The following is a 13,216-nucleotide window of genomic DNA, read 5'->3' as shown; positions in this document are numbered from 1 at the left end:
AGAAGCCAGACCCTGACTCCCAGCTCTGTGCTCTGATCCCCAAAGCAGGCCTTTCCAGATCCGGGGGGAGGACTCTAGCCACGTGCAGGACACTCAAGGCCATTTATTTTCATTACAGATGTAGACTAAATAATGAAATTAAAAGCAGCAAAGAGTCCTGGGGCACCTTAGAGACTAACAGACGCATCGGAGCATGAGCTTTCGTGGGTGCATCCAACGAAGTGGGTATTCACCCATGAAAGCTCATGCTCCAATACGTCTGTTAGTCTCTAAGGTGCCACAGGACTCTGCTGCTTTTACAGATCCAGACTAACACGGACCCCCTCTGATAATGAAATTAATAAATTTTCAAGCCGAATGTGTATTAATTCTAATAACCAAGGCCACATTATGCAGTATTCATTTTTGAAAGTTTATAATAAGCGGTGCTCCGGGGGAGGGAGGGGAGCGCAACGTAGAAGTTTCACCTGGGCGCAAAATATCTTTGAACCAGCCCTGCCCCCTCCCCGATTTCTGGAGGGGCTGAGCACCGGGAGCTGTGACACCCCTCCCTAGGACACCTTTACACAAAGGCCAATGGTGAGTGTGCTGGCAGCAGTTGCCCCTTGGGCTAATGGCCCCTTGTGCCAGCTGTCTGGACTGGCGACGGGTTTACAGAGAAAGGAGACAAGTGCCCAGCCCCGTGGCAGCCCAGACCAGGCCTAGGGCTAATCCCCTCTCCTGCCACCAAATCCTCCCATGCCCCCCCCATCGCTAAGGGGCAGACCCAGCTGAGCTGACATGCAGCCCCCCCCCCATTTGAGCTCTTGCACATCCCGATTCAATCCCAGCATGCAGTGAGGCTGGAAAGCAATGCCTCCATCCCAGCATGCAATGGGAGGCAGCCTTCTTATTGCCTCTGTGTCAAAGGGCTGAGGAAAAGCTGCTGCTCCCCAGGGACACTGGCGCCACTGCCCTGCACGTGAGGGTCCTACCGCCGCCCCCCCCACTCCCCCACTCCCATCCAGGAGTAGCCCCCACTACTCCCACACCCCATGCACCACGATCACCTGCTCCCCCCGCATGTGGCCAGGAAAGGACACCCTGCACAGGCTTCTGGAAGCTCGTTTATTGCACAGCAGGAAGCAGCAGGAGGGAGGCTACAATTCCCTGCTCCCCTGGCCAGGAGCGGGGCCCATGATGCAGGAGCAGTGGGTGGCGAATGGGAGAGGCCCCCCCTCCGTCTCCCCAAAGGGTGCAGCTGGGGGCTTGGTGCTCTGCCCTGCACGGGTGGGGCCTCGGCAGCTGTTTGACCCCCACCCAGGGCTGATCAGCCTCTGCAAGGAGTGGAAATGGACGTGGTGCTAAGGAGAGGCAGCGCCAGCTGCCAGGGCACCCGGCTGCGTGGGGCTGGGCAGCAGGCTCTGGGGCCAACTGCTCTGCCACGGCTGGGGTGTTTCCCCCAGGGCAGATGGGCAGGGACCTCAGGGGGTTTCCAACTTCCTCTGAAGCCTTGGGGGTGGATCTGTCTCCTCATCAATTCCCTGCTCGGTCTCTCCTGGTCTCTGCCAGCTCTGGGCTCAGCACTGGGGGCCTGGGCTGCACTGGGGGCAGATGAGCTGATCCAACGGCCCCTTCTGTGCTGCTGTCTCAGCTCCCTCTTGAGTGCCAGGGGCAGGACTGAGATCCCAGCCAGGTGCAGCATTCCTGGGGCTGAGCTGTTGGGGTGGCGGGGGCGGAGGGGGAACTTTCCTCTCGCCAGCCCTGCCCGTGTCTGCTCTGGTACCAGGACACAGCCTGCCACAGGGTACGGCCCGGGCTCCTTGGCTGCCTGCTGCCCTCGGCTGGGAGGGGAGACTGCTGTGGGCTGGGGAGCTCCAGCTGGCGCGGGGCAGGGTGTGCACACTGCAGGCAGAGCAGGGGGGCAGGAGCTGCCTGTCCGTCTGGCTGGCATAGGCATCAGCTTTGTTTCTCCTTGCTGCTGAGGCACAGGCCCCAGGCATGGGCTGCACTTGCAGGAGGCAGGGACAGGAGCACAAAGAGGGGAGCAGTTTGGGAGGCGCCCCCCTACTGGCCCCTCCCTGTGCATGGCTCCCCCGTCTCTTCACTCATTAGCTCCTCCTGGTTGTCTATGGGCGGCCGGGTTCTCTTGAAAAACCCCATCTGTGAAAGAGGGAAACAGTTACCCCAGACCCCTGCCTAGGCCCCAGATCCCCCAACAACCCCAAACAGCCCAGCCCCCCAACATGACCCACTGTCCCTGAACAGCACCCCCCAACAACATCCCCCAAAAGGCCCTTCCAAATGACATGCCTCCCCCAACAAGCCCATCAGTCACGTCCCCCCCAACTCCCCCAAACACATCTCCAACAATGGCCCCCTGGCAGCAGCAGGCTCAGTGTGCATGAGATCAGGGACCCGGGAAATACGTTTCTCCAACTGCAGCCCGACAGCTGGAGGCCACATTTCCACTCTCCCAGAGGATGAAACGTCCTCTGATTGGCTGCCTTCACCACTGCCCTGCCTCCTGGGGAAGAGCAGCCAATCAGGGCTGTGGCAGGCAGAGCTCTCCTTCCCCTGTCCTGTGAGCATTGGGGACAGCAGGGTGCCTCTGCCCCTCCCCACACCCACCTGCAGCACCCGCCTGGAAAGGGGGGCCCACTGCAGCCCGCTGGCTGGGGCAGGGGATGTGGAGCCCCTGGGGCTGGGGGGCAGGCAGATGGGCCACTGCTTTCATTTCTGCAGTGACAGACCCTCCCCAATATGTCATCCAGACCCTTCTGAGCACCAAGCCAAACCCCCAGGGCCCCCTCCCCCGGCTGGGCCAGTCTCCCTGGGCCTAAGACCTGCAGGGCTAGAACCTAGGCTGGAAGCACTGCCAGGCAGCTGTACCAGCGTGGGCTCCATGGCCAACAACTTGCTGTCAATGAGGATTATGGGAAGTCCCGCCTCAAGAGCTTGACAGGCAGCAGCCTCATGGCTCCTGATTGGCTCCCCACCCTATATAAACCCAAGGGGCATTCCAGGAAGTGTCCAGGCAGCAGCACAGATCTTCTGTAGCTGCTCCAACACCCACCCCTGATCTTGAACTCTGGGCTTGGGCTTGGGCTTGGGCTTGGGCTTGGGCTTGGGCTTGGGCTTGGGCTTGGGCTTGGGCTTGGGCTTGGGCTTGGGCTTGGGCTTTGCCTCCTGACCCTGAAACCTGACTTGGACCCTGACCCTCAGTATCGACCCTGGCCTGGAACCCAACTATAAGCTGCTCTGCCCCTGGGGTCTGACTGCCCTCGTCGGGATCCTGACAGATTGCCTGGACCACCCTGGCCTGGGGTGAGGTGAACACATTGTGACCAGGGGCTGCTAACAGGGAGTTTCGCAAGGGAGTTTGGAAGGGGAGTGGGAAGGGGGCAAGGGCCCCTTGCTGTTTTATAAAACTATAAACTAAACTACATTCAAAACTTCTTGATTTAAACAAAACCCTCCATTAACTAGGAGACAATGCAGGGAGAAGCCCAGCTGCAGAGTGGGGGCTATCCAGTCTATTGCACTGAGTGTAGCATGTATGATTACCTGCCCTGTGGGCGGGTGGCGTATGTGTGCAGTCGGTGCAAGGAGCTCCTGGCCCTCAGAGACCACGTACGGACTTTGGAGGCCAGGGTGGCGGAACTGGAGGAGCTAAGAGAGGCAGAGAGGTATGCTGATGAGGCTTTCCGGGACACTGTAGAATTGTCCCACCTCCAGTCAGACAGCCCCTGCGCTGTTGAGGAGGATGAAAGACCCAGGGAAGCAGAACAGTCAATGGGAGCAGAGAGAAACCTTCCCATAGTGGGGACCCTCCTTCCAGATGGAGCTGGGATTGCCTCTCGCACTGTTACTTCTCCGGGGGAGGGAACTCCAGTTGCTAGGAAAAGGCAGGTGTTAGTAATGGGAGATTCGATCATTAGAAACATAGATAGCTGGGTTTGTGATGACAGGGAGAACCGTATGGTGACTTGCCTGCCTGGTGCGAAGGTTGCGGATCTCTCGAGGCATCTAGACAGACTTATGTGTAGTGCTGGGGAGGAGCCAGTGGTCGTGGTACATGTAGGTACCAATGACATAGGGAAGGGTAGGAGAGATGTCCTGGAGGCCAAATTTAATCTGCTAGGAAAGAGACTGAAATCCAGGACCTCTATGGTGGCATTTTCAGAAATGCTCCCAGTTCCACGCACAGGGCCAGGTAGGCAGGCAGAGCTTCAGAGTCTCAAAGTGTGAATGAGACGATGGGGTAGAGAGGAGGGGTTTAATTAGGGATGGGGGGAGCCTATACAGGAGAGATGGGCTTGTAGAATTGATAAATTGTTTTGAATTGTTCACTTTATTGATGTAAGCAGAGTCAAGATGAGCCCTACCCTGACATCTGGTGGTGAATTATGGGAAGTGTGGAAAGAATGTCAAGAAGTGTGAGATCTCAGATATTTGGATGGGCATACCCAGCAAGGCAGCCTGGGATGGTTATTTTGACAGCTCTGGGATCCCCAATTTCTTTGTTATTGGGGCAGGATAAATAAAGTGTTGCCACCTGATTATGTGAATGAGGAACTATGAGACTGCTTTATGACAGAGATGTCTCAATATAAATTAAATGACACTTGCTAGACAAGGGACATGGGTTCCAAAACCCAGTGACATGAGAGAGGTTGGGGATTGGTGTGTGTACTGGATGGTAGAAGCCCCTTTTGAGACCCTGGAACACCAATTGCACAGCCTCCTCTCTCCACTGTAAAATAATAGAGCTAATTTTGATTCCATTAGGAGTCCATCTAGAGATTGCTGAGCTGAATTCATGTTGGGCCAATGGTGCACCAACACCAGGGCTCCCCTACTAAGAGCTGAGATCACTGAGTGCTGTGTTAACCTGTGGGGGAGCCTGAAGACCTATCGTTAAGTGGCTGGCAGAGCGGAGCGGTTTGCAGCATGTTGGAGCAGCCCATGGAACAGGGAGTGGAGTGGAGCGGTTTGCGGGGACGGCTGGAGTGGCTGGCAGGTTGGCTGGAGGAGCGGCACAGCTAGTGTGGTGGAGCTGGTCGTGGTGAAGGCTGCAGCAGAACTCCATGGAGAGGCAAAGCAGTTGGCCCTGGCCCACGTAAGGTGCCCCTTAACACCCTCTGTGGACTCCCCCGCATTTCCACCCAGGCTGGGTGGGTAAAACTCTGCAGATAAACTCTTTAATTCTGGGGTAGCACTGACCAGGGACTTTTGGGTTGTTGGACTTTGGGGTGATTAGACTTAAGACCCTGAGGGGGAAAGGATATTGCCAAATGTACTTGGAGGTGGGTTTTTGTTTATGGTTTGTGTTATAATCCTGTTCGTGGTGTTTCTCCAATGGGATGCCGCATTGTTTCCTTTCTTTATTAAAAGGATTTTGCTACACTCAGACTCCGTGCTTGCGAGAGGGGAAGTATTGCCTCCTAGAGGCGCCCAGGAGGGTGTGGTATGTAAGTGTCCCAGGTCACTGGGTGGGGGCTCAAGCCGGTTATGCATTGTGTTATTGAAACGGAACCCCTGGATACTGAACCCGGCCCTTGTTGCTGCCAACTCAGAGGGGCAGAAGGGTTACATTAATGTAACTTCTGTTCACCATTCACTACACTTGCCTACATTGTAACTTCTGTTCACTGTTTGCCATATTGTAATTCAAACTCCATTTTAAAACACTCACTCCATTTTGTAAAAGCTTCCTCCAACCTTCATTTTTGCAAACCCTGCTGTAATCTTATTAGTTTAGTTTAGATGTGTGAATGAGGCATGTATGGATGATGGAATCAACCTCCAGCCCCAGCCTGTCCTGATGAAATAAAGTTCAAACACCAATGGCTGAAGATGCAGACAAGAGCCCTAACAAAGTAAGAAGTGTCCACCCTAAACAGAAAAGGTGCAATAGAAGGAAGATCCAAGCCAGATCCCAGGCTGAAATCACACCTGCAATTGACGGGTGATCAATCACCAAACCCAGAGGCAGCGTGACACAGCAAGATCTATAGACTCTGGATTCAGACTGAAGCCTACAAAAAGGATGGGTGAGATGGGAGACTTTGGAGGGTAACATTCTGCTGCCAACATGGAAGGACATTGGTGCAGGCCCAACAGAGACCCAGCTTGTCCTTGTGCCTGACTTTCCTGGCCAGTTACCGCCACAAGCTACGAACCCAAACTGCAAACTCAAGCCACGAACTCAAGCTATGTCCAGGACTGGTAACTATGCAGCAGCTGCAGAACATCTGGTGTGTGTGTGTGTGTGTGTGTGTGTATAGGTATAATGTGTGTGTATAAGGATTAAGATATTAGTTATTGGTCATAAATCAGATTATCATAATAAATGTGGCATCTTTGTCTTGCCCCCTGAAAAGATCCTATGTAGTTTTGTCTGTACAACAGGCTCCACCTAAACCAAAGTGGAACCAGACTGCTGGCATTAAACATTAAAAAGGTTGCAGAGCAGTTTTTAAACTAAGAGATGGGGGGTGAGGGGAGCCAACTGCTGCAGAGAAGCATGTGGATCAGACAGAGACTTCTCTTAGGGGAGAGTCTAATGATAGGGAATCTCCAGGTTATAGTCAGGAACAGAGGACGGAAGAGGATAATGTAAGGGCCAGATCAGATGAGAAACACTCACATAAAGAATCAGACACATCAGAAAATGGCAGACAAACAGTGACACGTTTTTAAAGTGCTTGTACACAAATGCTGAAGTCTAAATAATAAGCTGGGTGAACTAGAGTGCCTTGTGATAAAGGAGGATATTGATATAATAGGAATCACAGAAACCTGGTGGACTGAGAGCAATCATTCCGGGGTACAAAATATTTCAAAAGGACAGAACAGGTCGTGCAGTGGGGTGGGGAGTGGCACTATATGTGAAAGAAAATGTAGATTCAAATGAAGTAAAAATCTTAAGCGAATCCACATGTTCCATAGAATCTCTATGGATAGAAATTTCATGTTCTAATAAGAATATAACATTAGGTATCGATCATCTGACCAGGACAGCGATAGTGACAATGAAATGCTAAGGGAGATTAGAGAGACTATCATAAGAATGGCCGTACCGGGTCAGACCAAAGATCCATCTACCAACAGTGGCCAATGCCAGGTGCCACAGAGGGAGTGAACCTAACAGGCAATGATCAAGTGATCTCTCTCTCCTCCCATCCATCTCCATCCTCTGATGAACACAGGCTACGGACACCATTCTTTACCCATCCTGGCTAATAGCCATTAATGGACTAAGCCACCATGAATTTATCTGGTTCTCTTTTAAACGCTGTTATAGTCCTAGCCTTCACAACCTCCTCAGGCAAGGAGTTCCACAAGTTGACTGTGCACTGCGTGAAGAACTTCCTTTTATTTGTTTTAAACCTGATGCCCATTAATTTCATTTGGTGACCCCTAGTTCTTGTATTATGGGAATAAGTAAATAACTTTTCCTTATCCACTTTCTCCACATCATTCATGATTTTATCTACCTCTATCATATCCCCCCTCAGTCTCCTCTTTTCCAAGCTGAAGAGTCCTAGCCTCTTTAATCTTTCCTCATATGGGACCCTCTCCAAACTCTTAATCATTTTAGTTGCCCTTTTCTGAACCTTTTCTAGTGCCTGTATATCTTTTTTGAGATGAGGCGACCACATCTGTACACAGTATTCAAGATGTGGGCGTACCATCAATTTATATAAGGGCAATAAGATATGCTCTGTCTTATTCTCTATCCCATTTTTAATGATTCCTAACATCCTGTTTGCTTTTTTGACCACCTCTGCACACTGTGTGGATGTCTTCAGAGAACTATCCATGATGACTCCAAGATCTTTTTCCTGATTCGTTGTAACTAAATTAGCCCCCATCATATTGTATGTATAGTTGGGGTTATTTTTTCCAATGTGCATTACTTTACATCTATCCACATTAAATTTCATTTGCCATTTTGTTGCCCAATCACTTAGTTTTGTGAGATCTTTTTGAAGTTCTTCACAATCTGCTTTGGTCTTAACTATCTTGAGCAGTTTAGTATCATCTGCAAACTTTGCCACCTCACTGTTTACCCCTTTCGCCAGATCATTTATGAATAAATTGAATAGGATTGGTCCCAGGACTGACTCTTGGGGAACACCACTAGTTACCCCTCTCCATTCTGAGAATTTACCATTAATTCCTACCCTTTGTTCCCTGTCTTTTAACAGTTCTCAACCCATGAAAGGACCTTCCCTTTTATCCCATGACAGCTTAATTTACATAACTGCCTTTGGTGAGGGACCTTGTCAAAGGCTGTCTGGAAATCTAAGTACACTATGTCCACTGGATCCCCCTTGTCCACATGTTTGTTGACCCCTTCATAGAACTCTAATAGATTAGTAAGACACGATTTCCCTTTACAGAAACCATGTTGACTTTTGCCCAACAATTTATATTCTTTGTGTCTGACAATTTTATTCTTTACTATTGTTTCGACTAATTTGCATCATACAGTATGATGGGGGCTAATTTAGCTACAACTAATCAGGAAAAGGATCTTGGAGTCATCGTGGATAGTTCTCTGAAGACATCCTCACAGTGTGCAGAGGTAGTCAAAAAAGCAAACAGGATGTTAGGAATCATTAAAAAGGGGATAGAGAATAAGAAGGAGAATACATTATTGCCCTTTGTGACAGGGTCAGTCCAGATGGCTACAGGAGAGTGATCCTGTTGGTATCCAGGAAGTGGGCGGGCGTAGGCCCCACAGTCGCAGGAAATCCTGTCGGCCAACCTCCTCTCCCTGGTTTTGTAGATGGCTAGTTTGGCCAGGGCCAAGAGGAGGTTGATAAGCAGATCCCGCATCTTTGTGGGGCCACGGATGGGGAGTGCATAGATAAACAGGTGAGGGGAAAAGTGCAACCAAAAATGCAAAAAGAGATTCAAGAGGAGCCGGAACAGGGGCTGCAATCTGGCATACTCTAAATAAATGTGTGCTAGGGTCTCTGTCACGCCACAAAAAGGACAGGTGTTGGGAACAGGGGTAAACAGCACCAAGTACACGCCCGTGCTCATGGCCCCATGAAGGAGCTGCCAACTGACATCCCTGGCGGGCCTTGAGTATAAGCTGGAGTATAAGCTGCAGGAGAGTGATGGAAGGCAGATATATTAGCCCCAGGTTAAGTAGGTCCCCTTTCTCTGGGTAAGGTTCAGGGAAGGTTCCAGAACAATCAGGAACTTTCTGGAAACAATTAAGGCAGACAGGCTGATTAGAACACCTGCAGCCAATCAAGAAGCTGCTAGAATCAATTAAGGTAGGCTAATCAGGGCACCCGGGTTTAAAAAGGAGCTCACTTCAGTTTGTGGTGCGCATGCGAGGAGCTGGGAACAAGAGGCACAAGGAGCTGGGAGTGAGAGGCTGTGCTGCTGGAGGACTAAGGAGTACAAGCGTTATCAGACACCAGGAGGAAGGTCCTGTGGTGAGGAGAAAGAAGGTGTTTGGAGGAGGCCATGGGGAAGTAGCCCAGGGAGGTGTAGCTGTCACACAGCTGTTACAAGAGGCACTATAGACAGCTGCAAATCCATAGGGCCCTGGGCTGGAACCTGGAGTAGAAGGTGGGCCCAGACTCCCCCCCAAACCTCCCAACTTCTGATCCAATACAGGAAGAAATCTGAGGTTAGCAAAATCCACCAATAAGCGTAGGACCCACCAAGGTAGAGGAGGAACTTTGTCACACCTTATCTAAATCGATGGTACGCCCACATTTTGAATACTGCGTACAGATGTGGTCTCCTCATCTCAGGAAAGATATACTGGCATTAGAAAAGGTTCAGAGAAGGGCAACTAAAATGATTAGGGGTTTGGAACGGGTCCCATATGAGAAGAGATTAAAGAGGCTAGGACTTTTCAGCTTGGAAAAGCCCTGGAGATGCCCAAATGGGCTGATATCTTCCAGGAGCTCCCCACCCTTCAAGACAGAGTGTTGTAGCTCACGACAGAGAACCAGGCTCTGCACAGGCAGTGGGACAATGTGTTCAGTGGGGGGCTGAGAGCCATAGACCCAAACTGTAAACCCTGCATATGATGGAAACCACGTCCCAGGCACAGCAAGCATTCCCCACACCCTGAGCTCCAGGTCCACCTCTGTGTTGCAGAGAAGCTCACCGAATCCCACCACAGTGGGAACTGGTGGATTCCGAGGCAGTGGACAAAGCAGCCCATCCAGTTCAATCAAAGATGGTCCTCGACCTAGTGGGAACTATAGATGGCTCCCGTCATCAGGCCAGTGACACAGGTGACAGTACCTCTGGAAGTTGCCATTTGGGATCATCGGCCCTCCTCCAGTTTGGGACGATCTGCTCACCACACTTCCCATAATCCTTGGCATTTCATGGCTGTTGGCTCATGACCTGCACATTCTTTGGCGATTGCACCAAGTTAGCCTCTGCTCCTAGTTCTTCCAGCATGTCTGCCTGCATGTGTCATCTGACAAGCCCCAGAAACCAGACACACCCCGGCCTGGCCACAGGTCAGGTGGGACCAACACCAGAGTTGGCTTTGGCACTGTCCCCCAAGCACAGCGACTGCTGTGACATCTTCAAGAAGAACATCTCTGACACCGCACCGCAGCCTGGGATTATAACTGCTCCATTGAGCTGCACCCAGGGGCCAAGATGCCATTTGGCCATATCTACGTGATGTAGTAGCGCAGGTCAGCCAGCCCAGGTTCTGAACTCCAGGAGAACCCAGCCAAGGGTTTCATATGACCATCTACCTCTCCTGCCAGCGCCGTATTCTGTTTGTTAAAAAGAAAGGAACCGTGTGCCTATGTGTGGATTACCGGCCCTCAATCAGGTTACTCCTTCCACTCATCCCAGAACTACCGTCCTGTGTACAATCAACCCAAGTATTCAAGAAACTCAACCTACAGGTGGCTACAACCTGGTTCGGATCCACTGGGATGAGTGAAAGACTGCTTTTTGAACCCAGTACAGACACTACGAATAGCTGGTCATACCACTTGGCCTCACAAATGCCTCTGCAACATTGCAGCTCTTAGTGAACGAGGTCTTCCATGGCATTCGAGACTAGTACATCACAGTCCACCTAAATGAGATCCCCATCTTCTCTGAGGATCCTGGGCAACATACCCAGCATGTCCGGTTGGTCCTGGAACAGCTCTGCCAACACAGCCTGTATCCAAAGCTGGAAATCAGCAGCTTTGATCAGTGCTCTGTGAAGTTTCTGGGCTACATCTTGTCCCCCAAGGGCCTCCAAATGGACCCCAAGAAGGTGGGGCAGTATGAACCTGGGCACTCCCTCAAAACATCGAGGTGCCGCAACGCTTCCTGGATTTCACTAACTTTTATAGATGCTTCATCTCTGGGTTTTCAGGCGACATTGCACCAATGACAGTGCTTCTCTGCAAAAATACCACCTTCACCTGGGCTTTGGCGGCCGCACACAAGCATTCGACCGGCTCAAGATGACCTTTGCCAGTTCCCCAACACTGGTCCATCCCGACTAATCCTGACTGACGCCTCCAATATGGCAATTGGGGCCCTACTCTCTCAAAGACATGGTCCCCAGCAGCATCTCCACTCTTGTGCCTGCCATTCACGGATGCTCACTCTAGTCAAACAAAATTACAAAACTCCACATAAGTTGCTTCTAGCCATCCAAGCGACCTTCATAGAGTGGTGCCACTATCTGGAGGGTGCGCGGTACCCAGTACAGGGCTACACGGAACCTAAAAACTTGGAGTATCTCCACTGAGCCAAAGCATTGAACCAGAGGCAGCTTTGCTGGGCCCTGTTCTTCCCACACTTCAATTTCACCATCACGTACACCTGAAGACCCAGACCAAGACTGCCAATGCTTTGTCTCAAAGAGGGGATTATCTCACCATCCAGGAGTCCCCCATGTGGAGTCCCCACATGATTTCAAGCCCTGGAACTTCCTGGATGCCACAGTTCCCCAAGACCTCATGTCACTGATCCACTCAGCCACAGGGAAGGTGCCCCCTCACAAGGAACTCAAGACAGAAGACCAAGGCCAATACTAGGTCCAGGATGGCTTGCTCTCTGTCAAGGGCTGCTTGTATGTTCCACCCAGCCCCTCCAGTTTGAGGTACTGCAGCTCTGTCTTGACTCACCACTAGCAGGCCACCTGGAGCACCTCAAGACTCTCCGCTTGGCCGCCCATTCCTCTGGTGGTCCCAAGCGCGCACTACAGTTCACTTGACTCTTGATTGCTGTGAGACATGCACCCACACCAAGACGCTGCGCTTGAAACCCCTCGGCACCCTACTGCCTTCTGAGACCCCATCTGGACCCTGGTGGCCATTGCCCTGAACTTCACAGTTGAGCTCCTCATGTCTAAGGGGCACACTGTAGTTCTCACTCTGGTTGACCAGTTGACAAAAATGGCCCATGGCAACCCCATTGTGCACCTGCCCTCTGCAGAACAGACAGCCCAGCTGTCCTTTGCTGACTCATATCCTTTGCCTTCATGGGCTCCTGGAGAGCGGCACAAGTGATCGGGGTCCACAGTTTGTGTCGCGGTTTTGCTTGGGGTCTGCATTTGCACATCCACTGCCTCTCCCCACAAACCGACAGTCAGGCCACGTGAGGGAATCAACTGTTAGAACAATGTCTGTGCTGTTTCATGAATTTCCACAAGGACAAATGGTCGAGCCTCCTGTCCTGAGCAGTTTGCTTACTGCAATGCTGGCCACGTCTCCGCTGGGCAGAGTCCATTCTGTGCCAACTGTGGCTTCCACCCCCATTTCCACTCAGCCATACCCAACAACTCCATCAATCCAGCAGCCACTATCAGGGTGCAGTAGATCCAATGTGTCCCACCTGGACAAGGCCGAGGAGAACTAAAAGTGGTATGCTGATAGCTGGCGTCAGGAAGGCCCGGCATTCATCGCCGGGCAAAAAGTGTCACTCTCAGCCCTAAACCTCCACACCAGCATGTTGCAACTGGACCCTCGATCCCTCAAGCCACATTCCATCAGCTGGCCAATCAACCCAGCACATGGGATGCCCAGATCCCTCACAGGGCACCCAGGGTTTCATGTATCCTCACAGAAACCCTTTCGCTCACCAGGCTCTCCGGTGTGGGTCCAAGGACATGAAGACGATGCGGTCCATGAGATACTGGACTTCAAAAACAGACACATTTCTCTCTGGTGCCTCAAAGCCGGGTTGGGCTGTGACCCAGAAAAGCACTTCTGGGAGCTCACAG

The 13,216-nt window shown here is 51.6% G+C and overlaps 1 protein-coding gene across 3 annotated transcripts in view; it reads right to left on the bottom strand.

Annotated features, from left to right (window-relative positions):
* Positions 1 to 1,088: 1,088 nt before the first annotated feature.
* The window catches only part of ITGA2B (integrin subunit alpha 2b), a 51,307-nt gene continuing 39,179 nt past the window's right edge, over positions 1,089 to 13,216 (bottom strand). For all 3 annotated transcript variants that reach the window (XM_030541013.1, XM_030541014.1, XM_030541015.1), the window contains one exon: positions 1,089 to 2,142. In XM_030541013.1, coding sequence (XP_030396873.1) covers positions 2,047 to 2,142 — 96 coding nt within the window. In that variant the 3' untranslated portion in view covers positions 1,089 to 2,046. The remainder of the gene's footprint in view (positions 2,143 to 13,216) is intronic.

Source organism: Gopherus evgoodei, chromosome 23 (genome assembly GCF_007399415.2).
Source record: "Gopherus evgoodei ecotype Sinaloan lineage chromosome 23, rGopEvg1_v1.p, whole genome shotgun sequence".
NCBI lineage: Eukaryota > Metazoa > Chordata > Testudines > Testudinidae > Gopherus > Gopherus evgoodei.
Note: the sequence above shows the minus strand (reverse complement) of the source record. Positions and strands in the feature narration are given on the sequence as shown.